Source organism: Micrasema longulum, unplaced genomic scaffold, assembly GCF_059751315.1.
Source record: "Micrasema longulum isolate JH-2025_06_02 unplaced genomic scaffold, ASM5975131v1 h1tg003140l, whole genome shotgun sequence".
In the NCBI taxonomy this organism is placed as follows: Eukaryota; Metazoa; Arthropoda; class Insecta; order Trichoptera; family Brachycentridae; genus Micrasema; species Micrasema longulum.
The window spans coordinates 1-26,503 of NW_028280236.1; the positions used below are offsets into that span (position 1 = coordinate 1).

The 26,503-nt window shown below is 31.4% G+C and overlaps 1 protein-coding gene across 1 annotated transcript in view; it reads right to left on the bottom strand.

Annotated features, from left to right (window-relative positions):
- Window positions 1-85: 85 nt before the first annotated feature.
- Window positions 86-26,503, bottom strand: part of LOC148271051 (protein unc-13 homolog B-like) — a 41,498-nt gene continuing 15,080 nt past the window's right edge. The window contains exons 4-12 of the mRNA XM_088241892.1: window positions 12,055-12,233; window positions 10,988-11,138; window positions 8,804-8,962; window positions 6,788-6,913; window positions 4,862-5,029; window positions 3,392-3,505; window positions 3,131-3,298; window positions 1,569-1,790; window positions 86-309 (exon numbers count right to left, since the gene is read on the bottom strand). Coding sequence (XP_088098018.1) covers window positions 112-309; window positions 1,569-1,790; window positions 3,131-3,298; window positions 3,392-3,505; window positions 4,862-5,029; window positions 6,788-6,913; window positions 8,804-8,962; window positions 10,988-11,138; window positions 12,055-12,233 — 1,485 coding nt within the window. The 3' untranslated portion in view covers window positions 86-111. The remainder of the gene's footprint in view (window positions 310-1,568; window positions 1,791-3,130; window positions 3,299-3,391; window positions 3,506-4,861; window positions 5,030-6,787; window positions 6,914-8,803; window positions 8,963-10,987; window positions 11,139-12,054; window positions 12,234-26,503) is intronic.

Here is a 26,503-nt window from a genome sequence, read left to right on the forward strand (position 1 = left end):
TGGAAAGAATGGAGACGTTTGGAAGAGGCCTGTAGTGGAGAGAATAAGCCTGAAGAAGGAGAAGAAGAAAGACGAATCTCAAATTTTACATTCTAATTAAAGGCAATAAATTTATTCAAACACTCGAATCATAATATCGAACCTGTTAGCAAACAACACAGCGAGGTGGTCAAGAGATGCATTCAGACTCTGTTGAAGGTCGTGTAAAATATCTGCCGCATCTGTTTCAAGCCTTGCACCACCCATCTGCTCAAACATCTTCTCCAACTGCACGCGTAATTGCTGGATGTTGTTCATCAAAATACATGCCTGGAAATAACACATCGAATATAAATAATCACGTATAAAATAAATGAGAACATAACTTCTTAATTAATATGGTCTGCAAACATTTACCATTAATTTTTTAAAGTAATTTTCAGTAAAAATTGTAATTTTTTTAACACTCAAGTAGCAAATATTGCTAAATTGATTAAAAATCTAAGAGTGTTTTGGATTAATGAGGCAGTTCGGTGGTTTAAAAATATAAAAAAAATGGCAATGGAAAAAAAAATGTGTATTGTTTTATCGTCGCTGTGATTTTTTTAAATTTTGTGATTTTGAAAATCCCCACTGAAATGTTTAAAACTACATCTACAACTACACCACCCCCGACGTCATGAATGCAGAGCCCCGATGGATAGTTAAAAGTTATCTTCAATTTTATCTACAAAATAAAATTAAGTTTTCAGTGTGAAAAATATAATATGCAAACGTTTTTTTTCCTAAACATGTTCAATTACACGTTACCGATGAATATATTAAAAATTTCATTCAAATATACACAATTTTGTACATTAATTTTGATTTTACTTCAAAGACAGTCGAATATTACTCTGTTAACTTCCATTGTAATCGGGCCCAGGTCGGTGAGTGATTCTGATATTTAGTTGTACCCTGTAGAATTATAAAAATAAATTATTTGGACCAGCTGAACGTTAAAACATGCTAAACCTCGAAAAACATGGCTACCCCGAAAATTAGAAACCTGTTGCCGGTTGCCACGACAACATAACAACACTATAATTAATAAGTTAATGTAAACACGCAGTTACTTAAATCTGTGACGTTGTAAAGTAGTTTGTTTTTTTTTTTTTTAATTTTTTTTTATACATTTTCGAGAAACTTTGCCCTACAACTAAATGTTCTAATTTTTACTACGTGTAAGAAAACATTTTTATATCTTATTTCTCATAGCATCAAATTCGTCATCGGATAGTATACAGTCCTGTATTTTTAAAAAATCGGTTGGTAATCCATTCATGGTAAGATGATTAATGTTGCAATTTAAAAAAAAATAATAATTCGGATGAATTGATTGCAGAGAATTCCGGTTTAGAATTCAGATCAAGTTGCAAGATAAAAAAATCAGAAATAAAATTATCCTAAATAAGTTACAGATTCATTAGACAAAATTATTATTTGAAGCCAGCTTATAATTTTTCCACTTTTGATTTCTACGAAACACAATGAAAATAATTTATGCTTTTGTTTATATTAGACACATACATAATAATTTTGATACTTACAATTCTTTCTTCTTTCAAATGTTCTGGGAATTCTTTTTTCACAATGTCTGCGTAAGCTATCAGAACTTTAACAATTGTCTTGGCAAAACGCTTCATGTACCGCTTCCAAATCTCCGGGTCAGGGCACTCTAATTTCGACACAACATCGAAGCATTGAGTCAATTGGGTAAACACGTCTACCACAGAATTGGAGAAAAGAGCGTGCTCACTCGATTTTTGGAACTGAAAAAAGGAAGAGAAAAATGTTTAAAATACAGGTTTTATTATTATGTATAAATATTATTAGAAAAGTGGGAGTATTAGCTGGGGTGGTATTTTGAATCTTTTTTACCGCCTAGAGAGTACTTAATTTGGGAATTTTTATTTTTTGTATTCGTTTAAACTTTGCTTTATATCTGGCTCAAACTGTATTAGTTTTTTTCCGTTTTTTAAACAGTTTTATATACCATTTGACGGTTAATCATAAGTGTGGCCACAAATCTTGCTTCCAATCCGCATGTATTTATCGCACCACATGACATTTCTCAGGCATCCAGGTGCTCTACGAATTAAGATAGATATGCTCAAATCATCGCTGCATCGTCTGATAACATGTGATGTTAAAGACCTCATCTTCCTTAGTTCTAGATTTACCACTAACTCCATTCTTAAAAGCATTTTTATATGTTTATTTTAACTGTGTAAGAAAAAGTTTTTGGCTTTTATTTTGTTGTCTTATATTTAGCTATAAAGGTGCTAAACTTGCTTTGTTTCTTTGTTGTTCTTAATTTGTGTTTTCTTTTTAAAAAAATGATAATATTATTTAAGTCCCGCATGAGCACGCACTCCTACGCTGTATTTTAGCCGCTTGCAACACCACGCGTAAAGCGCAGACTAGATCTGCATGACATCGGCATTATCGGGGCACTTTAGATTCTACGAGTCCCTCGTTGACTCCAGTTCGTTTTGGGTTTTGCTCTTTCTAAGACTTTCAAATACCTACATAATACAAATTCATGTCACGGTTAATTCATTCAGTGTTGTACTCAATTTAATCACTTTTCGTATAATCTCAGAACAATGTAAGTGAATTTTTCATTTAATTTTACGCAACCTTACAACAAAACTGTGGTAAGCCAAATCAATTATTTCATTCAAACAAAAAGTTCACTACACACGAATTGAGTTGTAGTAGCTCCTGGGAGTGTAATTTATATGTATTATGCTTTGTAAAATACTCGGTGTTATATGATTTATGAATAAAAAAAAATCAAACTTAAGTTATGCCTTGAATTAGGAGCTCATAATATGATGCCGCATTGTATGCATATGCTAGAGTAATAAGTAGGTACATAATACACTGTACCGTTCGCCATATTAATATAATGTGTAACTGTGCGACCGATATTGGTGTTCTATATTCAAGGATATATATTTTCATATTTAAAATAATATAAACTATGCACCGTTTCTCATTTTACAAATTACGCAGAAATCTCTAAATAGACTTTGTTATTTTTTTTATGTGTATCGTAGGATTCAATAACTATCTGTTGAATTTTCAATAATAAATAATGACTTACCCCATCTTTTTTATCCCGGTTGAAGGCTCCATTGAGATATTCTAGAGAGACATCGTCATTTTCATTTAACCATTGCATTACAAATGGTTCAAACCATGCTGGATACTCGGGTACAGCGCCACAGTATGGAGGGACGTCTTTCACATAGTTTGTATGTAGCCATTTAACCTGGAGGAGGAGCGTTGTTAGAATTAAGAATAAAATAAATTGTAATGGAAGTTAAATGCTATTAAAATATGTCATGTTAGGGTATTTTTGTACCTTGAAATGCAAATTCATATATGCGGAGGACTTGCAAAGGCGGTGTTGTTCGTGTTCTTCTAACGCATACTTCATATCCACAGCAAATAGAGACCACATTGTGGCTGCAGATAGCTGAAATAAATAAAATATTTGTATTAGAACTATGTTTGCATATAACCTTTTTCATCACTGAATTGTTGATGAGACAAAAGGCACTTAATTGAACTGATGTAGTTCGTATCGTAATCATAAAATGCACGGAGATGTGATTATCAAAATCCAGGAAAGGTGAGTATCATGTGCCAATGTTAATGAACTTTATATAATGGTGATTGGACGCGTCAAAGTGATTACCTAGGATGAACATAAATGAGATTTAATGAAAATTGCCATCTTTCTAGCACAAAGTGTCACCAGTGTTTTATTGTTAATTTATAATTTCTATTCAAGAATTCTGAGACTTCTTTTCTGGTAAAATTTTATTTTGTAATCACGACATTATGAAGAGGTAACAGAAATAAATCTGTAAAATATAAATAAAATAAATGTAATATAAACCTGTCATAAAAAAATAAATAAAAAATGTGTCCCACCGAAAAGTCTTTAGACTTAGTGGGTAACAAATTATTTTATGTATTTTTTAATTATAAAATAAACGCTGCTCTGCAGCACTGAAACTGAAATGTGTGAATCCTATATTTGGTTACAAATATATATATATGTATATATATATATATATATATATATATATATATTGTGCATGACCAAGAGGCTACCCAGGCTTTAATTTTTTTATTAATGAATTAAAAACTGAGTACAGGATGAATGCTTTTATATTTCCTCCTCCAGGCCCAAGTCCTAAAATTATCGGGCTATTAGGATAGGCGAGTGCTCTCACATCCTCAGGTTTAACCGGTCAATGATCCAAGACGTGGTTTTTTTTGTGATATAAAGTATCGTATTCACATAACATGTGTAAAGGTGTTTCATCATCTGCACTGTAGAACCTACATGGAGCAGTCCCATTTCAAAAACAAATTCACACCGTTTGCTGTATACTAAAATAAAAATATGGCGGACCATAACTCAAAAAAGCAGAATTTCCAAATTAATTCTTTATTGATATTTTTGTTTTTATTTTCACCATATAAAACAATGCCGATATGTCATATATATTTATAATAGATTTGTATCAAAAATCGCTATAACATCTGTCAGATAAAATCTCGATTGTCATAAAGAAAATACAAGTCAAAATATTACGCTGTTTGAGAATGACCCCGTTCAAATAAGTGTTAATGTAAGTATGTCTTAAAGCCATTAAATGGTTCAATCACAAAGCTAGAACAATGTTTTTTTTTTTTAGATTTTTTCATAATTTATTCAGTATATTTAACTCAATGTCAGAATTTTTTAGTAAACACCCTTTTTATCTAAAGTGCAAAATTTAAAATCAATTTTTTATAATGAATAAATAGTTTTTATTACCTGTCCAATATTAAGCTCTTGTGGGAATTGATTTAATACAGGTGCATAACTATTTCTATCTTCTTCTATCACAGATACAATCAGTGCTATAAGTTTGTGCCAGAAGTCCACTGTATCTAGTTGTGGTCCATGGTCAGCTGGGTCACGCTTTGCCTCATTGGGATCCACCTGTAAAATAAAACACCATTGTTCTGTCTCTATTGAGGAGCAATAAAAAATGATTTCGCATTCAATAACTCTCATGAGTACTGGATAATACCATTTACGAAGTTTAAAAATAATGTGTTACGGACGTCGATTGCAGAAAGTGGGTTTTCTTGAAACCGAAATTAGGGACCTCGGTATGTGTAAGAAATGTACAGGCCCCTTAATAAAAACTAGTATTTGTTTTTTTGGGGGTGGGCTTGTCACAAAACAAAAGTTTTTTCAACATATTTTGGACATGATACATACTTACGAATGAAATTGTTTCAATAGGGAGATTTCGAAAAAAAAAAGCAAATGAAATTAATGGTTTTCACAAGAAAACACAAAAAATTAAAATATTGGGTGTTTATAGACGATAACTTTGAAACTACACCTCTGATGATTTTACTAGTTGATAATGCTCAAAAAATTACATAAATTCATTTATAACTTGCTTCTCAAAGTTTCCAGTCCTATACCAATTCCTATGCTATAGTGTGCCGGGGAGGTTGCACGGCTTCTATCATGAACCCTTTAATAAATGAAAAAAAAAACTTGGAGAAATGCTTCGATCTGTCCCACCTGAGACATTGTTTCAATTTATGAAGGTACTGGAAAATATATTTTTTTAAAAGAGCTATTGACACATTTCCGGTCATGTCGTTACAAGAGGACATCCCAGCAGAACGCTCGTACCAGGTCTTCCTGTAATTTGAATTACTTATTACCAAAAACACGTACGACTTTCGCTCAGATAAATTTCTCTTTTGTGGCACCAAGAATGTTTAATGTCCCGGATGAACAAATTAAGTTCTCCAAAATAAAAACCATTTTCAGGAGAAGTGTACAATTTTGGATTTTGTTTAAGGGAAGAGACCATTGTAGGAGACAGCTGCGAGACATTGCTTAGATTTATATATACCATAGTACTACTAAGCGTGTTATCCAGATGTTTATTAAAATGTATGTTTTTGTTTTTATTTTATTGATATAAACGGCAAAAATGCCCTTTACAAAAAATATAATATAAACATATTTGGTTTAATTAACGCATACAATACTTTTAACCCAAGATTTAGAAATAAAAATAAAACCTAAAAATTATACAACTCATTCAAAAGAAATATAAATAACTTTTAAAATAAATGTAAAAATCAAATGAAATGATAAATTATTTAAAAATATTAATATAACAATAAAATCATAAAGCACTGTTTCATAAAAAACGCGTACAAGATTTTATGAACTAACATAATAAAGCATAAATAAATTAATAAATACAGTACTTTTTACCCAAGATTTAGAAACAAAAATTATAGCACACATTCAGTAAAAATTAAAAATAAATGTAAAAATCAAATAAAATAATAAAATATTAGTATTATAATATATTATATTATAGTAGGTATTCTTTAATAATATGCATGCTTCCACTTTTAATTATGTTGTATCCCAACTCAACACAGGCCTCATAGAGTTAGGGATGCGTTCTTTTTTATGTCATATGAATCTTCATATGAATAAAAAATAAAAATAAAACATTAAAAAAAACTTTGTAATTTAGAGATTTTTTTCTGACGATATATGCAAATATAGAATGTGGCTCTAGTTGAACCCATGTATTTCCACCCCTATTCGTATATTTGACTGACAAGCCTGTTCACATTCTAACACGTATTTTCCAACTGGAAAATATTATACAGAATAAAGACATTATTTCAAAAGCATAAGCTGCTTTACCTGGAATTCTCTATTGTAAAGTTCATAGCAGTTCTCAAAGAGGAATTGATACGTCGAACGCAAGCAAGCTTTGACACAGTCCTTGACAACTGTAGATGCTCTCGGTGGGCTGCTAAGTTCTTGTACCTAAAATAAAAATAAGTTTTTTAAAAAACAATATTTTTTCCAAATTCAAAAATGAGAACAAACGTAAAAAAATGGTAAAGACATAGAATTAAGAATAGCCATTGTCAGATCGCGAAGAATATAACCATAACACAAATGTAACGTAAAAAAAGAAATCTGTTAATTTCTCTAAAATTTTATTGTGCACGCGGAAACATTGATTGACACAGCAGAGTAGGTAAGAAAAGGGTCATTTAATAGGAGTAATTGAATTAATGAACTTTGAACTTAAAATATAAAACGAATTTTATTTGACATGAAACGAATATTTTTATATCATGTCAAATAATATTTGATGTTTTGAAGATAATGTCGGTCAAACGTCCACCACAGAGTTGTTTAATTCGAGATTCAATTTTCATTAATTCTCTCATTAGATGAGCAAAATAGGGTAAAAAAATGTACTACCCTGGCAACACTAACGAAATTTCCATTTTGTTTTTTCGACAATCTGACAGATGGAAAAATAATTTATTTTTTAAGTAATGCGTTTGTTATATACACATTCATTAGCTAATTACACAGTATTTCTTCACTTTAAAAGGACACAACACGGCATAGTTGAATTCAAATCAGGAGTTGCGTACTGAGCGACGTCTACAAAGAAACTAATGGGTCAAAACGTAAACCTACTCGTTTATGAGTAGTTGAGTCGCCTTCTTTTTGATGTGCGTATGCGGTTTCTGGACTATTCTTAATTCTATGGGTAAAGGTTATGTATCATTCGAAAGAAAATTTCTGATTGCAAGATATTGTGTTCGCTTTTATGTTACACATATATTTTTTTCGATTATAAGCCATCATCATGGAACGTCAAGTAGACGAAAGTGAGCATTTTCGACACCTTCTGGTCACGTTCAAACAAAATAAAACTGCCAAAGCTGGTCGCGATATTTGTTCAGTGTACGGTGAAGATGCTAAGAATTAATTTGTTGTAAAATAATGAAGGAGCATATAATTAAGAATAGTCCAGAAGAAGCGAAGAATCATATTTAAATACATCGGACTGTGCTAAAAAATCCCCCCGCGCGTGTGCGTAGTCAACGCGCAATGTTGCCAGATCGCGAAATATATAATCAGAACATAAATGTAAGATAATTTTATATAAAAAAAGCAATTTGTTAATTTTTCTAATATTTTATTGTACACGCGGAAGCATTGATTGACACAACATAATAGATAAGTAAAGGGTCATTTAATAAGAGTAATTGAATTAATGAACTTTTGAGCTAAAAAAAACAAATTTTATTTTACTTAAAGCGGATATTTTTATGTCATGTTAAATAATATTTTATGCCAATATGTTTTAATGATAATGTCGGTCAAATGTCCATTATAGCGTTATTTAATCCGAGAGGTCCAATTTTCGATTTGACTACCCTGGCAACACTAACAAAAATGTCCATTTTGTTTTTATTTGACAATCTGACAGATGGAAAAGTAATTAAATTTGTAAGTAATGCATTTGCTACTTACACATGCGTTTGCTACGTACATACGAAATGTGATCCTATTCTGTTTCTTTTTGATTCCAACAGTATTTCTACACTTTAAAACGACACAACTCGGCATAGTTGAATTCAAATCGGGAGTTGCGCACTGAGCGAGGTCTACAAACAACCTAATAGTCAAAACGTAAAACTACTCCTTTAGGAGTAGTTTAATCGCCTTCTGTTTGATGCGTGTATGCGGTTTCTGGACTATTCTTTATTCCACGTGAAGGAGAATATATTATTATAAAATTTATTGTATTTTTTTTGTTGTGTCCTCATGTTTTCTTTATTTGGAAAAAAATGGACACAACTTATGTTAACAACCAATATATCAAATCATAATCTGAATTGTTCGTACCTTCATTCTAAAGAAAGTGATGCTGGTTAAGAGGTCCACCGTACTCTTCAGATCCATCAATTTTTCTTGACTCGAAGCAGGGAAGTTATTGCGATACATGGACAAGTCGATCCTTAAGGAATTGTGAAGTTGATCCAACAATTTGACAAACTTCTCTTTCTGAAAATCAACAATAAAACAATCAACAGAAGAAAACGAAAATAATATTCAACATAAATCTTTAAAATATTATTAGTTAAACAAGAAATAATGGAAGACGCCCGTGACTGTCCTTTTAAATATTGTTAAGTTAGAACTTGATGCAGGCTCGAGTAATTTGGTAATTAAAACAATAGGGAAAGGTGAGATAGTTGCAATCTGCATTATTTTCCAATAAAGGTAAGTTTATTTTGCATGATTGTTGTTTATTTCACGTAATTATAAGTTTTTCTTGAAATAGGATGTCATTTTTATGTAATACTGCCGATTTCTATAAATAAATACATATTTTTATTTGTCCCAAAAAATGACATTGCCCAAAATACATACGGAAAGTATATTGTTATTTGTATGTTTTATTCACTGTACAGGATATTATTGCATTTAAATCAAAAGTTTAAATACATCAATGTTCGTTAAAAAGGGCTATGAAAAAATTGTGTGGTAAAAAATATTTTTAAAAATAATTATAAAAAAAATCTTTTGACATCATTGGTATATTAATACATAGACATACTCTTAGTCCTCAAAAATGAAGACACTTAACTCATGCCCAAACGCTCGGTCATGCCCAACGCGTATTTAGTCGTTCTTCGACCGCCCCCGCTAGGCGTGACGTTTAGAATCGAAACAAAAATCCGTATTTGTGTCATGTAAACGCGTAAAACCTTTCGGATAAACGTTATAAAAAGGATTGTTTAACTTTTATTTGATAAATATTTGTTTATGAGTGATTAACAAAGCTCAAAACAATTAATATTCAGATATAAATATTATTTTTTGTAAACGTCAAACTGCGCCTAGCGGCGCAATTGCGAAGCTCTTAGTTACAGTGATGCACTAATGGGAATGCGTTTAAGTGTAATAAACGCGAGTCTATATTATTTTTGTATTCCCCAAAATCCAATGAAAAGAAATAAATCGGTCGAAATTAAAAGGAATTTAAGGAATGAACCTGATTGGGATCCACCAAAAACGAATTTTGATTGTTAACGTTAAAATACTGACTTTTTATCAATACTAAAAATTAGTATCCTTCAACTTTTGGTAGCACGTGCATCCTCGTTGAATGCAGCCCTGGTTTATAATTAAACAGAACTAAGTAACCATGGATATGTTTTCGTGTCACTACTTTTAAAAATATTTTACTCTATAGGGCATGTCTATGTATTTTATATGTATATCGATGTTTCACATGCACTGTAAGCTTAATTGATCAGAACAGAGGAGATTAAAATAAAACATACGACTATTTCATTGGTTGCCATAATAAGGGTTAATCTTAGTATACCATAATATTATTATTCTCATTGCTATTTTTCTGGTTTTTAACGAGATATTAATATTAGTTATTGGTAATAAATATATACACCATCTGCTTTTGCCTCCAAATTAAGATGGTGAAAATACATTATAAAAACATTTTTCCTTTTTTAACTTTTGAAATATTATGTTTTTTTTTATTATTTGTTTTGTTTCTTTTTTTGTTTTATTTATTGCTTATTGAGAATCCTGTCAAGGTTTTTTATTATCTGTTATGTTTGTATATGCTTACACCTATATTTAAGAATAAAAGGAATACTTAATTATATTGTATTATAACTAAGAAAAAGACTGAAAAAAGAGTTTTTACTTATAAAGCTGGTATAAAGTTACGCCATAGCATAGTGGTAAAATAACGGAGGTAATTCCATTCTTATTCTACAATAATATAGATGGTATTTCGATCCTTATTTTACCACTACGCCTAGGAGCAATTTTATACCGGGTTTATAAGTATGATCCATTAAAAAAATACAGATTTTATTGGCAATGAAACAAAAAACATGAAAATGATTTATTTAATTGAATACTGTTATTTTTAGCCAGACGTTTGTTTCGCAATTAACTGACTAAATAAATTAGCCTGTACCGAGGCAGAAATGAATTAATTAAATATATTTTTTTATTCCAAAATCGCCATGTTAAATTATGCAATGGACATACTCCAAAGTTGGAAGCAGCAAAGCGATCACTGGCAGACACAGCTGATGATGCAGTAGTGTGAGCATAGTAGGCGTTGATATTGGCCAGAAGTGTGCTCATCACTGCTGGTACTCCGGCACACAGATACTTGGTAGAAAGGCAGTGGAAGTGTCTGAAAAAAAGATACAATTTATATTCAACTCGTTTTTTAAAAATTAAAATGTTAAGCACCCTTTAAACTAATTTTTACAATCACTCCCTTTCACTTCTGTTCAATGTACTTCATAGCCCTAACGCTCCTATATACCTGCGTGAAAGATTTTAACGCTTATCAGTTCACGGTTTACCTCTTCGTTCTACCACATCCACAATTCCTCTTTCTTCTCTAACTCATATAGTGTCCATGCGGCTCGACTGTGGAATCATCTCCCATCTACCATAAAAAATGTTGCTACATTATCTCTATTTAAATCACGTCTGAAGAAACATCTCCTTTTTCTTCCTTAATCTCTCCCCTTTTCCTCTTTTATCCTTTTTCCTATTGAGTAATATTTTTGATTAAAGGTAATTTATAAACAAATACGTTTATTTATATTTTTATATATCTTTAGCTTTTTAATCTTTATTTTCTATTGAATATGTTTTGTAACTTGAATTATAAAAATAAAACTATTATTTTATTGGTTGGTTGGATAAAATTGCCATTTGGCAATAAGCCCACCAATGTACAAATAGCATTACATACAAAAAGCTTAAATAAATAAATTTAGCAGCCTTGAAGAGCCAAATAAAGTTTTTGTTATTTTTTTCATTAACAAAAAAAACTCTGTATATACCTAATATTTTGGAGTGATTCTTACGTTTTTATATACATATTCTTTTTCTATTGATTTCAATTGTACTATCATTTTGTTTATTTAAACACGTGGGGTTAGGAATATTTCATTTCCACTGTTGACTTTCTTATCAATCACCTGATCGTTATAATGATGATAACATAACTGTTCGTTGTGTCCTTCGCAGAACACGATATTATATTTGCATAAAAAAGTTATCAAGTTTACAATAAAATATTTTTTAGGACTTACGTCATGGCTTGATAAATAGACTCGATTCCATATCTCATGGCGAACTCGTCCACAATCTCTTCTGGGGCTTCATCGAAGTAAACCTTCCAAGCATCATCTCCTCGGGCCTTCGGAAGGGAAACAGCCCCACCAGCTTCCTCACACAAGTAATGGAACTGGTTCTCATGGAGACAGGTATACTGCAAGAAAACAATCATGGTTAGAACTATATTTTCTTGGTACTGAAATATCCTAGAGATAGACATAAAGAATAAATTACTAAAAAAAAAAAACATTACAACAGATATAAAAAAAAAAAATTAAAGAGGGGAATAATGAAGTCTAGGCACCCACAAGGCTAATGACCTGTCATTGGCTGGTTTAAGTGGCCAATTTACACACTGTGTAACATTCACCATTCTGCCTATATAATCTATATTCCTTCAAATCTTCTATCTGTTGACGTTTTTTTTTTTTTTTTTTATTTATTTGACGGACTTATGGAGTCAATTCTAACGATGGTAAATACAATTTCTTATAATAAATACTGGATAACAAAGACTGGATTCAACCCCCTAGGGAGCTGTTTATATTAACATATTACAACAGAGATGAAGAACTTCAGCTTTTTAACTTCACAAACGTCGATAGATGGAAGATTCGAAGAAATATGGATGTTTAAATATATGCAGAATGGTAAATGTTACAGTGTGTAAAGTGGCTACTTAAACCAGCCAATGACAGGCCATAAACTCTGTAGATGACTTTACTTCTATTCCCTTCTCTAAAATTCTTTATCTCTGTTGTAATATGTCAATATTAATAGATCCCTAGAGCGTTGAATCCAGTCATTGTCTAAAAAAAATTCAAATTTAAACTCAAAACATTGTTGAAAAAACAAATATTTGCGTCCTTATGATTTACACAAATATTTCAATTTTGGGGTTTACTTTAAACGGGTTGTAAATAACTCCCTATGAAAAAATGGGAACCAAGTTGTGGTAGAGCAGGGTTCGAACCAAGGACCTCTGATCCGTGAATCCGCGACACTAGCCACAGGACCACAATCCGGTTCTTAATTAATAATTACAATTAATGATTAATTTAAAACCTTGTGTATATGTAGACAACTCAATATTTTACATAATATGGAATGACATGGTCATTTATCAAAAATAATAACAAAATACATTAAAAAATAAAATCTAATAATTTTGAATACCTCAGTCATAGCTGATAACATTACTCGAACCAATATAAAATTACAAAACAAAATTAAAATGTCACATTTTTTAGATTTTTCGATTGTCACCTTGTCACTTATTATAAGAGATGTGGTAAAATTATAAAACAGGTTTGATCATTTAAAATTTCGATAAAATTGTGTTAAATTGCTGTTAGAATTAAATAATATTCTCGGTAGACGTAGACAAAAATAATATTTCCGGGCTTGAAAACAATCGTCAATTTACAAGAGACATGATATGTAATTATGTAGGGTGTAAGTACTTGAGTACATAATATTCAACATGTCCTGTTGATGTTTAACATTATAAGCCCACAGCGCAATATCTCTGCTTTATTAGTACAATAATTATTCCTATTTAAAGGACTAACACGGTAAATAATGCAGAATTCCTCTTGTAGCGTGGAAACTGACACTTGGAAACAACAAATTTGTCTTTCCGTAAACTAAATTTAGTTAGAAATATCCCCGTGGGAAAATCGCTTATAGTTAGGTACCGAAATTTGTTTAAATGCAAAAAGTACTGAGCTTATACAACAAACCTCAATTTGAGGACGATAAAATATATGAATTAGATCAACAAATTATTGATGAACAATATTTTGAGTTTTTCCAAATTTTTGTAGACAAGGACTGGATTCAACTCCCTGGGGAGCTGTTTGTATTAACATTCTCGTATTACAACACAGATGAAAAACATTAAAGAGAAGGTAATATAGAAGTCTAGGCATCTACAGGGCTTATGACCTGTCAATGGCTGTTTTAAGTGGCCACTTTACACACTGTGTAACATTCACCATTTTGCCTATATTTGAACATCTATATTCCTTCAATTTTTTCATCTGTTGATGTTTGTGAAGTTAAAGAGCTGAAACCTTTATTTATGCAGGTGAGATTCATCTAATTGAATATCTCTGTAGTAATATGTTAATATAAACAGCTCCCCAGGGAGTTGAATCCAGTACTTGTCTACAAAAATTTGGACAAACTCAAAATATTGTTGATAAATTACCTGGTCCATGGAGAAGTATAGAAATTGAAAAAATAACATTTTCAGGCGTTGCCTAATATGTAGGTGAAATAATTCAATTAGATGAATCTCATCTGCATAAATAAAGGTCATTTCAGCTCTTTAACTTCACAAACATCAACAGATGAAAGAATTGAAGGAATATAGATGTTCAAATATAGGCAGAATGGTGAATGTTACACAGTGTGTAAAGTGGCCACTTAAACCAGCCATTGACAGATCATAAGCCCTGTAGATGCCTAGACTTCTATATTACCTTCTCTTTAATGTTTTTCATCTCTGTTGTAATATGTTAATTATTGATGAGCTGAATATTATGTTATAATTTATAATGTGATATAGAATCCATTTGTTTAGTCTATTTTCAGGCTGATGAGGAACAAAGTTATGTGTGAGAAATATGACCGAACCTTGAACGAGTGTTTTCGACTTGATTAGCTATTCTCAGGTGAAATCTTGAAAGAGGAATTTAGAGGGCATAAGTCGGTCTTATATTCTAGTAGTTGGCGCATTCGCCAACCATGCTTGAGATCTCAGGTTCGATTCCCGAGAAGGTTGGAATGCTTCAATTTTAACTTCAATTTTAACTTTTTAGTTTTCATTTTTAATTTCAACTCATAATTTATACTCATTCATATGTACATCTACTACCTGCATCTAATTAATTATTATTGGTTTTGAATTTTTACAAAGAAATATAAATGTTCATGGAAGCAGAGAGAGAGGGAGGAAAGTAGAGTTGGAGCTATACAATGTCTTCTCCCTTTTATGTACTTTTTATTTAATATCCATATTTTTACTTTTTTAGAATTCAATTATTTTTCCCCTCTCCTCCTGCATTCATAATAAATTAGTGTGAAATCTATAATTGGTCTTATTTTTTTAAATTGTTCTTTTGTACCTTGTACATTAAGACTCTGATTTCCTTAATAAATAAATGAAGCGTTGATTTAATTGTGGTTTTACATTGCAATATTTTATTGTTCCTGGGTCGGTATTTCAAACGCTCTCGTGGCCGTATTATCTTGTGTATTTACATACAAAATATACGATAAAAACTATTTTCTCGTGCCACGAGAGTGGTTCAGGATAGCACCCCTGGGCTGGTATTTTGAACGCGTTTACAGCGCGCTATAATGCGTATTTAGAACGTAAAAACGCACTATACCGCGCTATAATTGGGTTCGGAATACCAGCCCTGGACCGATACCTGAAGCTGATCACCTTATCTTCCATGATACAAAAAAGATCAAGATACGCTGGAATTGGAGCGCTAATTCAGTGGTCTATATACTACTGGCTACGGATAGGAAAATAATTACAATGTTATCAATCATAATTTTTTTCACGCTTAGCTTAACGAACCACAAGATGAGAAGTCAGACAATATTATTATTGTCCGACTGTTACTGTTATTTCAAAAATATATATTTTACACATATTCTAGTGAGTTATATGACAATGTTTTTCGTTATTTCCAATAAAAATCTTGCAGAAAAAAATGTGGTGGAAAAAGTAAAAATTCAAATAAATTTTAGATTGCCTTGTCGTGTACACATAAATTTACTACATTTTTGCATGTTAATTTTGTTTGAATTCTTCTATTACTGAACATATTTTTATATAATTAGTTTTAGTATGGGAAAATAACATTTAAAAAAAATAAAAAATATTTGCGTTCTTATGATTCACCCAAATATCTAATTTTGAGGGCTATTTTCAACGAGTTGTAAATAATTCACTTTTAGAAAATGGAATCAAGTTTGGGTAGAGTGGGATTCGAACCACAGACCTTTGGTCCGTGAGTCCGAGACACTAGCCACATGACCACAAACCGATTTATAAAACAACATAAACAATATATATCTTGTCTTCGAGGCCACAGTCTAAGACTGGAGAAAACGAGATTCAATCTAAATCCACGGAAGCATTTCCTGAGCAATAGGGTTCTTGATGGTTGGAATAAGCGGCCACAAGAGCTGATCTCAATGTGTAGTCTCAATGGGTTCAAAAATGGACCAGATTTGTTTCGGAAAAGTTGAAGTGCGCTAACAACTAGCTTTCGTTAAAATAGATTTAAGCGTATCAGCTTTAAGCTGCTCGCTTAAAATTAAAATAATAATAATAAGATTATGATGTTTTCTAATGAAAGAAAATTACAGTCAATAAACAGGTGATTCGTAGCTTTTAAAAATATTTTATTGTTACACTGTTGATTTATTTTAATACACTAATACGATATGATGGGATGACGCATTTTTGCAGCATCTAACTGTTCGTAGTACATGTAAGCAACCCCTCGGCCCGTGTGAAGTTTTGATCCGGCTTGCAGAAATGTGAAGTTTTGATCACATCAAAATTCGTTCATAAATTGAAAAAATCGAACGTGTGTGTGATTTATGGAAGTTTTTTTGGTTAATATTTTTGACGAAAAGGGTTCTTAATCCTTTATTATTATGACCAAAAGATACCATGTCTTATTCAGTAGTATCAAGATATAGCTTATAACTAAGGGCCATTACACACAAGCGTTTTTACAAATTCCAGCCTGCAACTCGAAAGAAAATTGGCAATCTGGCCCAGACTAGAAAGAGGTTGTTCATTGTCCATGCCTACATTATATATTATGAATATGTTTACCGGAACAATGAACGCCTCAAGAAAATTACAATTCAGATCAAGTACACGAAATAAAAGCTGTAAATCGGATTCATTTTGAATAATTACAGTTAATGAACGCAAACGTACATACTTACACAAATATATTCACTAGTATTTCCCTAGGTATTTACATTTCCAAGAGACATTTACCAAGATAAGACATTAAGCAAATAGTATTATTATGCCAAATTTACACAGTAGAAGTTTGGAGTTGGAACTTAACTATAAACTTTGAAGACCAGTACAATCTGGACATAACAATATTACTTAGAATAGTAATTTGCATGTTGTCTTATTACGTCACGCATTCGTTTTGTTGTGTTAAAAGGACAATTTTGGTTAAGAAATAAGATGTTTCTAGTAGTGATTTAATAATTTAATTACGTATGTTATTTTTAAATGTACAGTACATACATTAACTACTTAATTGTACTAAAATGTTATCTGCGTCTATTCGTAATGATTGTGAGCACATGGTCAGTAAATCAATCGCAGCTTACATCGATCATTTATTACATGAAGGCAAAATGATCAGTCTCATGCCAGTTTAAGGACTATGAAGTTTTGTAGCGAAAAAACAACTTTGTAAATAAATGTGATGTTTAGATTATATCAATATTGTTAGAAACCGAATCCGGAACCTTATGCAAGATATTCAAATGCGCTAACCACCACATTACGAAGTAAAGAAAATACAGTGGAACCTCTATCTATCGTTTTTAAAGGGACTTCTTGAAATAAACTATGAATGCGGGAATAAGAGGTCTATGCACAAGGAGATAAGATCGAGTAAAGATACCGCCCTGGCGATCTGCATTACCATTGGCAGGTTAAAATTCTATAAAAGATAAAAGTTTCAGGTGTAAATAAATGTATTTAAATAAAATTAGAAAGCAGAACAAAAACAAAAAAAATATTAAGTATATTGCATTGGAAATAATCTTTCATCGACTTTTGTTTTTTTCCTGTTTTATTCCCGTAAGTGAACACTATATTTTCGGCTTTGCAAATAATATTTTTTTTGGCATCAGTTATTGAATGTAAGTAGAATGTTTTTAATCTTTCGAAGATAGTGCATGCTTCTGGAAATGAAGGTACAGGCGGCGGCTTATCTTCATCAATATCGACCTCTTCAGCTGTCTCCTTCAACATTGCGTCACACCAGCTTTCGATAGTTTCTATCCCACACGTTGGGATATTGTCGTCAATTGTGACAAAATTGTTGAAATTCAAGTCTTAGCCAATCATCTTCAGAAACCTCAACTTGTTCTAATTGTCATTATATCTCTCTTTCTCTTTCGAACGTTCTGGGCATTAGAACATACACAAAATATTAAAATATGTCGAATACGCATCGTAATTCAAACGATGAATGCGGTAAAATGGTGGATAGAGAAACGATCGATGCGATCAATTTTTGGATGTTTTATGGGAAATTATTTCAGAGTTGGAAGATATAAACAACACATCCGGGAAAACGATTATTCGAGGAACGATAGATAGAAGTTTCACTGTAATTCAAAAACGATATTGCGACATAGATTTTTGACGTTTTACATGCAACGTTTTACATACATGGTCGTTTAACATTATCGATTCTACGGAATACGATAAATCTTATTTTCACCAACAGTAAAATCGTCGAACACCAGACACTGTCATTTGTTATCTACCGTACTTCTATAGCGGAATAATATGTATTTATACTCCATGAAAGTGTCGAGTTATGTAAATAAGGTATAATAAAATTTGTACGATTTGAAATGAATGGAAAGCTTTTGAAATGACTAAAGTTTTATTTACCCACGGCAAAAGCTTGCCAGCAAATATCATCAAATAAGAACTCACATTATTTTGAACGAGAAAATTTGGTATTTCATATAAAAGAAGTACAAATAAAACGTTGCCTTATAAAACATAAAATTTTTAAAGCAAATTATTAAGAAACAATGCTAATAAATAAGAGTTGTTCGTATGGTATGTTATTCACAAGATTCTGGGCTTTATTCCCAATTTAGTCAACAAAAATTATTTTCAAGGGGTTTTTTTCCGTAGTGAACCATATTACTAAAATAAGGAGATACCTGAGACGTAAGACTGATTTTCTTCCCAAGTCTACTTCGCGTGCTATTTACTTTGTGTTCATTCTTATCTTACATATATGCGTCTTTTATGCGGGATTTAAGTTCTTCAAAATAGAAATTTGAGAAGTAAGTCTGCCATGGAATGTACAAAACACAATACGCATGTTATGGATGTTTATTTACAAATAAAAATACCTCAATTCGACGTTGTACCAACGAAAGATTCACGAACGCCATAAAATATTTTGAAAATTCACAGGTTTTACGTTAGAGCATAAGTTAAATCGCGATATCTGATATATATATAAAAATATTACAAGCAACTAAAACATATAAATAACATATATCACCGAAATTCAGTGTAAACAACTGTATTTACAATAAATAACTGCCCATTAACTTTAGAAAAAGCAAATAAATCCCTAATACTTGTAAGAAAAATTTGTAACGATGTAAACAATATTTTAGGTGCAAGAATTTGATCTGGCCCTAATTAACAAATTCGACGTGGCTGTTGGCAGTGAGTCAATCAAATTGGATAGATCTGACTTTCGGTGTCTAGGGATAGGAATGGAGAATCGTTTCATATTTTTTCTTTCCATTCGTGGGTTCGAATGTTTAATAATCCTTTGTTAATGTGATAGTTTACCTATAGAGGTGAAAAAAGTAAACACACAAATTCCGTTTGTGTTAGTAGGCGCACTAGAACGATTTTTTATGAAAGCTTATTGTTACGCACACATAAAACAGGGATTATTGAAGAATTTCGTTGGCAGTAAACTGAGAAACTGGCAGATTACATCCGCTTATTTCTGCATGCAAATACACATGAATACTGCATTTAAATTCTTAAAATCCTGTTGCTGTTTTTCCTTTCTTAAGTTAGCTTGCATATTGCAAATATTATTTGAAGATTATTAATTTGAAAAATAGAATTTCGAACATGTTTTCCTAAGGTCTATTTTTCTTTAATATTATACAGTTGATTTATGATATAGGATACGTGGCGCTCGACGCGACGTGGCCCTCAACGTGGCCTATTTTGGCAATATTCATTAGTAGTAAAAATTGTCACGGTGCGGTGCTTTGTGTTGACATTTCAATCAAAATGAAAATAATCCTAAATGTCATTATGGTATTTTTAATAAATTTTTATACAAGTTTTGTATTAAAATAATGTAAAATATATCTACATTATTGCGAAGTTACGAATAATGCTGTTTGAGATGCTTTGATAGATTATTAGTAATAATTTTCTGTTGTCAACTACTGAAACAGAGAGGATGTTCGCAAAACCACAGAAAACTTATATGTACCTATATGTAGGTACTTATATAAACTTTTATGTACCTGTAGGTAAATGTCTAGACTTCCATAAAAGCTTGTTAAAAATCTCGTCTATCTGAAATATGCTGATTGTTGATTGATAGTTTCATTGCGAATAAGTATATTTTATGTTTTGGTTAATAAAGACATGACATTATTTTGTGCCATCCATTGACATATTTATATAATAATATGTCAATGGTGCTATGTATACCTAAAAAGGTAGATTCCCAATAATAATAATCACAAAATAAGGTATTTCCTTAGAGTAATATCATAATTCGCAGACGGCGGCGTATTATTACGATAAGGTTGAAATCATTTCATATCGAAAATGTTTACTAGATTGGAAATTATCTCTATTCTCAGAATATCAGAATATATCACATATTCATTGATAAAAGAATATGAAAATTATTTTTCCCTTTGCGTGTAATCAAAAGTTCATTGTTTGTCTTCCAGTTGCTGGATTAATAAATAAAAGCTCTATTTTCAATATTTATTTATTTATGATTATTTATTTAAAACTTCAAGTACAAAGAATAATTGCTTTGGCGGAATTATTGTTAAAAGCAATATCTTTCAGCCAACCGAAAATTAGATTGGTAAAAAAAAAAAACGGTCAAAATTTTGGACTAAAAAAAACGTCAATATCTACCAAAAGATAGGTATGTACCATGTATGTACATGAAATTAAAAAAAACCTAATTAATTAAAAATAACAGTTGTTTCTTAATTGGGAGACAGGGCTTGTACATATAAACTTTAATAAAAAAATAAAATACATAATGTTATAAATGTAAAAGATGGGGAATGTGGGATCAGATAGTGTGTTTGGAAGGAGAGAGAAACAGGAATCAAGGAAAGAAAAAAAGGGATAAAAATACATATTTAAGAAAAAGAGAGAAAAAAAATCAGTAAAACTCAGGATTCAGGATTCTGGGGATATATAATATGGATGAACATGGATGGATGAACATCTCTGCTGGCGAGCTCATACTAATGAATTAAGCCGCAAAATATTTTTCAGTCTACACTCACTTAGAAGGTTGCGAAAATTCTTACCCATTAGTACTAAATGCACTCTTGTACAAGCATTACTACTACCCATTCTAGATTACGCTGATGTTTCCATGACTGATTTAAGCTGTGAGCAACTCGATAAACTTGAACGACTTCAGAATACATGCATAAGGTACATTTTTGGTCTTAGGAAATATGACCACATTTCTGATTATCGTAGGCAACTGAAATGGCTCAAAATTAGACAGCGGAGAGACTATCACTCTCTCTCACTTCTGTTCAATGTACTTCATAGTCCTAACGCTCCTATATACCTGTGTGAAAAATTTCAACGCTTATCAGTTCATGGTTTACCTCTTCGTTCTCATTCTCAAGGCACTCTTTTAATACCCATACACAATTCCTCTTTCTTCTCTAACTCATATAGTGTCCATGCGGCTCGACTGTGGAATCATCTCCCATCCACCATCAAAGATGTTACTACATTATCTCTGTTTAAATCACGTCTGAAGAAACATCTCCTTTCTCTTCCTTAATATCTCCTCCTTTCCTTTTTCCTCTTTCCTCTTTTTTCCTTTTTCCCATTGAGTAATAGTTTCGATTTAAGGTAATTTATAAACAAATACGTTTATTTCTATTTTTATATATCTTTAAATTTTTATTCTTTTTTTTTTCTCTATTGAATATGTTCTGTAACTTGAATAATAAAAATAAAACTTTTATTTTATCGGTTGGTTGGAAGAAATTGCCATTTGGCAATAAGCCCACCAATGTACAAATAACATTATGTACAAAAAGTTAAATAAATAAATAAATAAATAAATAAATATAATAATGTTTCAGGCGTGAGCAACTCGATAAACTTGAACGACTTCAGAATACATGCATAAGGTACATTTTTGGTCTTAGGAAATATGACCACATTTCTGATTATCGTAGGCAACTGAAATGGCTCAAAATTAGACAGCGGAGAGACTATCACTCCCTCTCACTTCTGTTCAATGTACTTCATAGTCCTAACGCTCCTATATACCTGTGTGAAAAATTTCAACGCTTATCAGTTCATGGTTTACCTCTTCGTTTTCATTCTCAAGGCACTCTTTTAATACCCATACACAATTCCTCTTTCTTCTCTAACTCATATAGTGTCCATGCGGCTCGACTGTGGAATCATCTCCCATCCACCATCAAAGATGTTACTACATTATCTCTGTTTAAATCACGTCTGAAGAAACATCTCCTTTCTCTTCCTTAATATCTCCTCCTTTCCTTTTTCCTCTTTCCTCTTTTTTCCTTTTTCCCATTGAGTAATAGTTTCGATTTAAGGTAATTTATAAACAAATACGTTTATTTCTATTTTTATATATCTTTAAATTTTTATTCTTTTTTTTTTCTCTATTGAATATGTTCTGTAACTTGAATAATAAAAATAAAACTTTTATTTTATCGGTTGGTTGGAAGAAATTGCCATTTGGCAATAAGCCCACCAATGTACAAATAACATTATGTACAAAAAGTTAAATAAATAAATAAATAAATATAATAATGTTTCAGGCGTTTCTTAAAAATGGCTAGAGAAGGTGCATTTTTTATATGAAGAGGTAGCTCATTCTAAAGTCTAGCGGCTTGGACGGAAAAGGAATAGCTGAAAAATGATGTGCTATGTCGAGGAATGGACAGGGTTTTCTCCCGAGAAGAGCGAAGTGAAAGACCACGATCAGAAAGGTAAATGAAGTTTTCCACAAGATATTTTATTATTATTTATTTAGTATTAATATTAAAATTTAAACTAATTAGATACCTGCCCAGGTTCCTAACAATTGTAGTTATGCACCTTAAAGTGCAAGTTTAACTAAGGCTTTATTTATTTAAACTTTGTATTTAGAGGGTTTTTTTGCTATATAGTGACCGGCCGAAACAAGATTTTCAGCTGAAACCGAAGTTGGGCTTCTGTTTTAGTTTCGGCCGAAACATAAATCGAAATTTATTTGACTTATTTTAAAGTATCTTCAAAACGCTCAACATTAGGCGTTTTTTTTGTTAAACCTAACGAATTTATTAAAATAAGTGATAAATAAAATACACAATGAAATAAAACGCATAAATTTAATCAGTAAATTTGTTTATTTTTTGCGTTTTATGGTTCCTTGTTATGTTATAAATATAACTTATATATGATATAACAGTTCTTAAATGTACGCTATAGGAACGTTAACTTATTTACTGTAAAGGAATTACAAAAATATGAATGTGAAAGATCTTACAACTAATAACCATAGTTAATAAATCACAAAATCAGTGTAGTTTTTATTTTTTATGTTGGACAATGCCAATCCAATAACTAATTATTGGAATGGATATCAATCCAATATCCCTATTTTTAAATATATTATTAGTAATGTGAAAGTTGAAACGAACTAAAGGTCACAGGTCACAGATCACGCGGCCGCGTCACGACGTCAGGAGCCAGAAGCGGCACTCGAGTACAGCCGAGTATAATCCGACTCATACCGACCGCAGGTTTCGGCCAGCTTTTGGCCGAAACCGAAAAATGACAGTAGAATTGTGTATTAGCTCGAGGAGTCCTTTTCATTAGTGGTGATTTTGCAGCAACCAACGCAAGATCGACCATTTTCCACGGCGCTGACCAGCGGGCCACGAAGCAATTTATACAAAATTCATTCGAACACGTATGCAACATGTGAAACGTGTGCGACAGACTAGGGTTAAAGAATCAAATTCGTCCGTGCAATCAGAAACGCTTGCATTTTATATCGGAGGTGTTCGGAGAGGAGCCACAATGATGGCTGGAATGAAAGCTTGCGGTACTTGTGTGAGATCCATCCGCGCAAATAAAGTACCGCTGTTGCGCGTTATGTAAAGAAGAAAATATGTACAAAGATTGGACCTTCTGAATACGTGTCACCATTTATTGTGTACAACAGGGCCTCCGTTGAATACGATAATTAAAATATCGGATATATTATGTCCTTACACGTGCATATAAATATTATGTGTACATATGTACATATGTTATACTTTTCTGGCCTCTAAGCCATACCACTTTTTAAGCAAGGACATATTGGTTAACAAAATGAAAAATAATATTTTCAAAGCTAGAGTCCATAAATGGATTGCTAAAAAGACTAGACAGGAAGCTGAGCAATATGTTTCATATATAAAAATATAATTTTAGTTTCTTGAAAATCATTTTTCGTTTTATCGATGTAGGTGTGTTTTTTTTTATTTTATTTCTTTTGAATTTTTACACAATTGATGTGAAAGTATGTACAATTATGTATGAAAGAAATAATACACTGACACTCCGGAACGTGCCTGTGGGCCAGTGGAGTGGCTACATCCATAAATAAAAGTAAAAATGTATTTAATGTACCGTACCCATTGTATAAACCTTTTTGTTAACTATGTATTTGTATTTTATATTAGATTAAATAAATAAATATGAATGCACATACAAACGTAACGCAGGTCAAATACAAAAATACACGTCAAACATCAAAAATTATTATTGAATGTATTCACGATCTGAATATGAAGTTTACGCTTGAACGATGTTTTGCGCAAAATTTGAATACTTGGTCCTAAAATCCCGTTCGTGTGAACTTATTGCTAATAAATCATAAATTCTTACGACGTAAATGCCAATTTTAACGGGAAGATTATTATTATCAGAAATCTAAATCCTCTCGTGCGCCGATGGATTTTTATCATGAAAATATTTGCAACATAATAAGTACTGTGAAAGAACCTTGTAAAAATTTGACAGGGCAAATAGACGGAGAAAAGTTTATCTCAAGAGATGATTTTTATTCCTAGCACCAAAAATGTGGAATTGATCTCAAAGTAATAAAATGGTTCCAGTAAAGCGATAAAAACGACCGAATATTTTTATCAAATTTTACGCCAAATTCGAATTTTCCATTAAAAGCATCTTATAAGCTTAATAGTGAAGCGAATGCGTAATAGTAATCGAATATTCAATAAAGTATTAAGATAACCGGTTGTTTTACCAAGCATTAGTATTAGTAGTATTAGTCGATTAATGGAATTGGTAGATGTGCAAAACGTTGATTCAAACTAAGCGATGTGCTATTTTGCAAAATCATAGACAAAAAATAAAATTCACGAGAGCACAAATTATTTATTTATTCATGAATTTTGTTTCACATCATAAATAATGATTAATGATAAAAATAATGTGACCTCACTGGGGTTACCCGTGCCGAGGACAATTAACAATATATTAAAAAAAAAACATTTTTACATGTGAGAATATACAAAGAAGACATAAATATACAGAGAGAAATAACAAAATGTACAGACAGTTTTAAACACTTCGTATTTATGTAAATATAAAATTAATTTATGTCTATATAATTGATATTATAAAACGCACAATAAAAAAACAAAAACGTAGCATAAACTATACATTTGTGGAGAGATTTGTTTGTTTAAAACTGAAAAAATTACACAACCAAGTTCTATGAACACCGGAAGATTTATTTCAGTTTAAATATTCGGGTGCGCATGCATAAGAAGATTTTTGGATGTGAAAAAAGTAACGTCGTTTGTAAATAAATAAATAAATAATTAAAACATCAGAGTAATATGGCGTTGCATGTCTACTTCGAATACTTTTGCAAAGAAACATGTGTAATGTTGAGTTATGACTTACTGAAACCATGATACATCTGAGCATGTATAATTATTTATGTGTGATATATATATATATATAAATATATGTTTTTAAATCTACGTATTTAATATTTTTTAAATAGCATACTGATTTCACTAAATATCGTCGTGCATTTTCTTATTTCTTACTCACTAACTTTCAAACATTGATTTTAGTTTTATGTCTATGGATTGAAAAAACTTTACCGTTATAAATCGATTACTCACATTTTCGAATACTAAAAAAGAGTCGGTTATATTTTACAAATCGAACTATTTGATTACTTCCGATGGATTACTCGCCTCACTACCGAAAGGATTGTCTATTGTAATATCGCACATACCTGAAAAACGTAAAATTCAAATCGTGTCAGCATCGGTTAAATCCAAAGCAGAGGTTCAGAT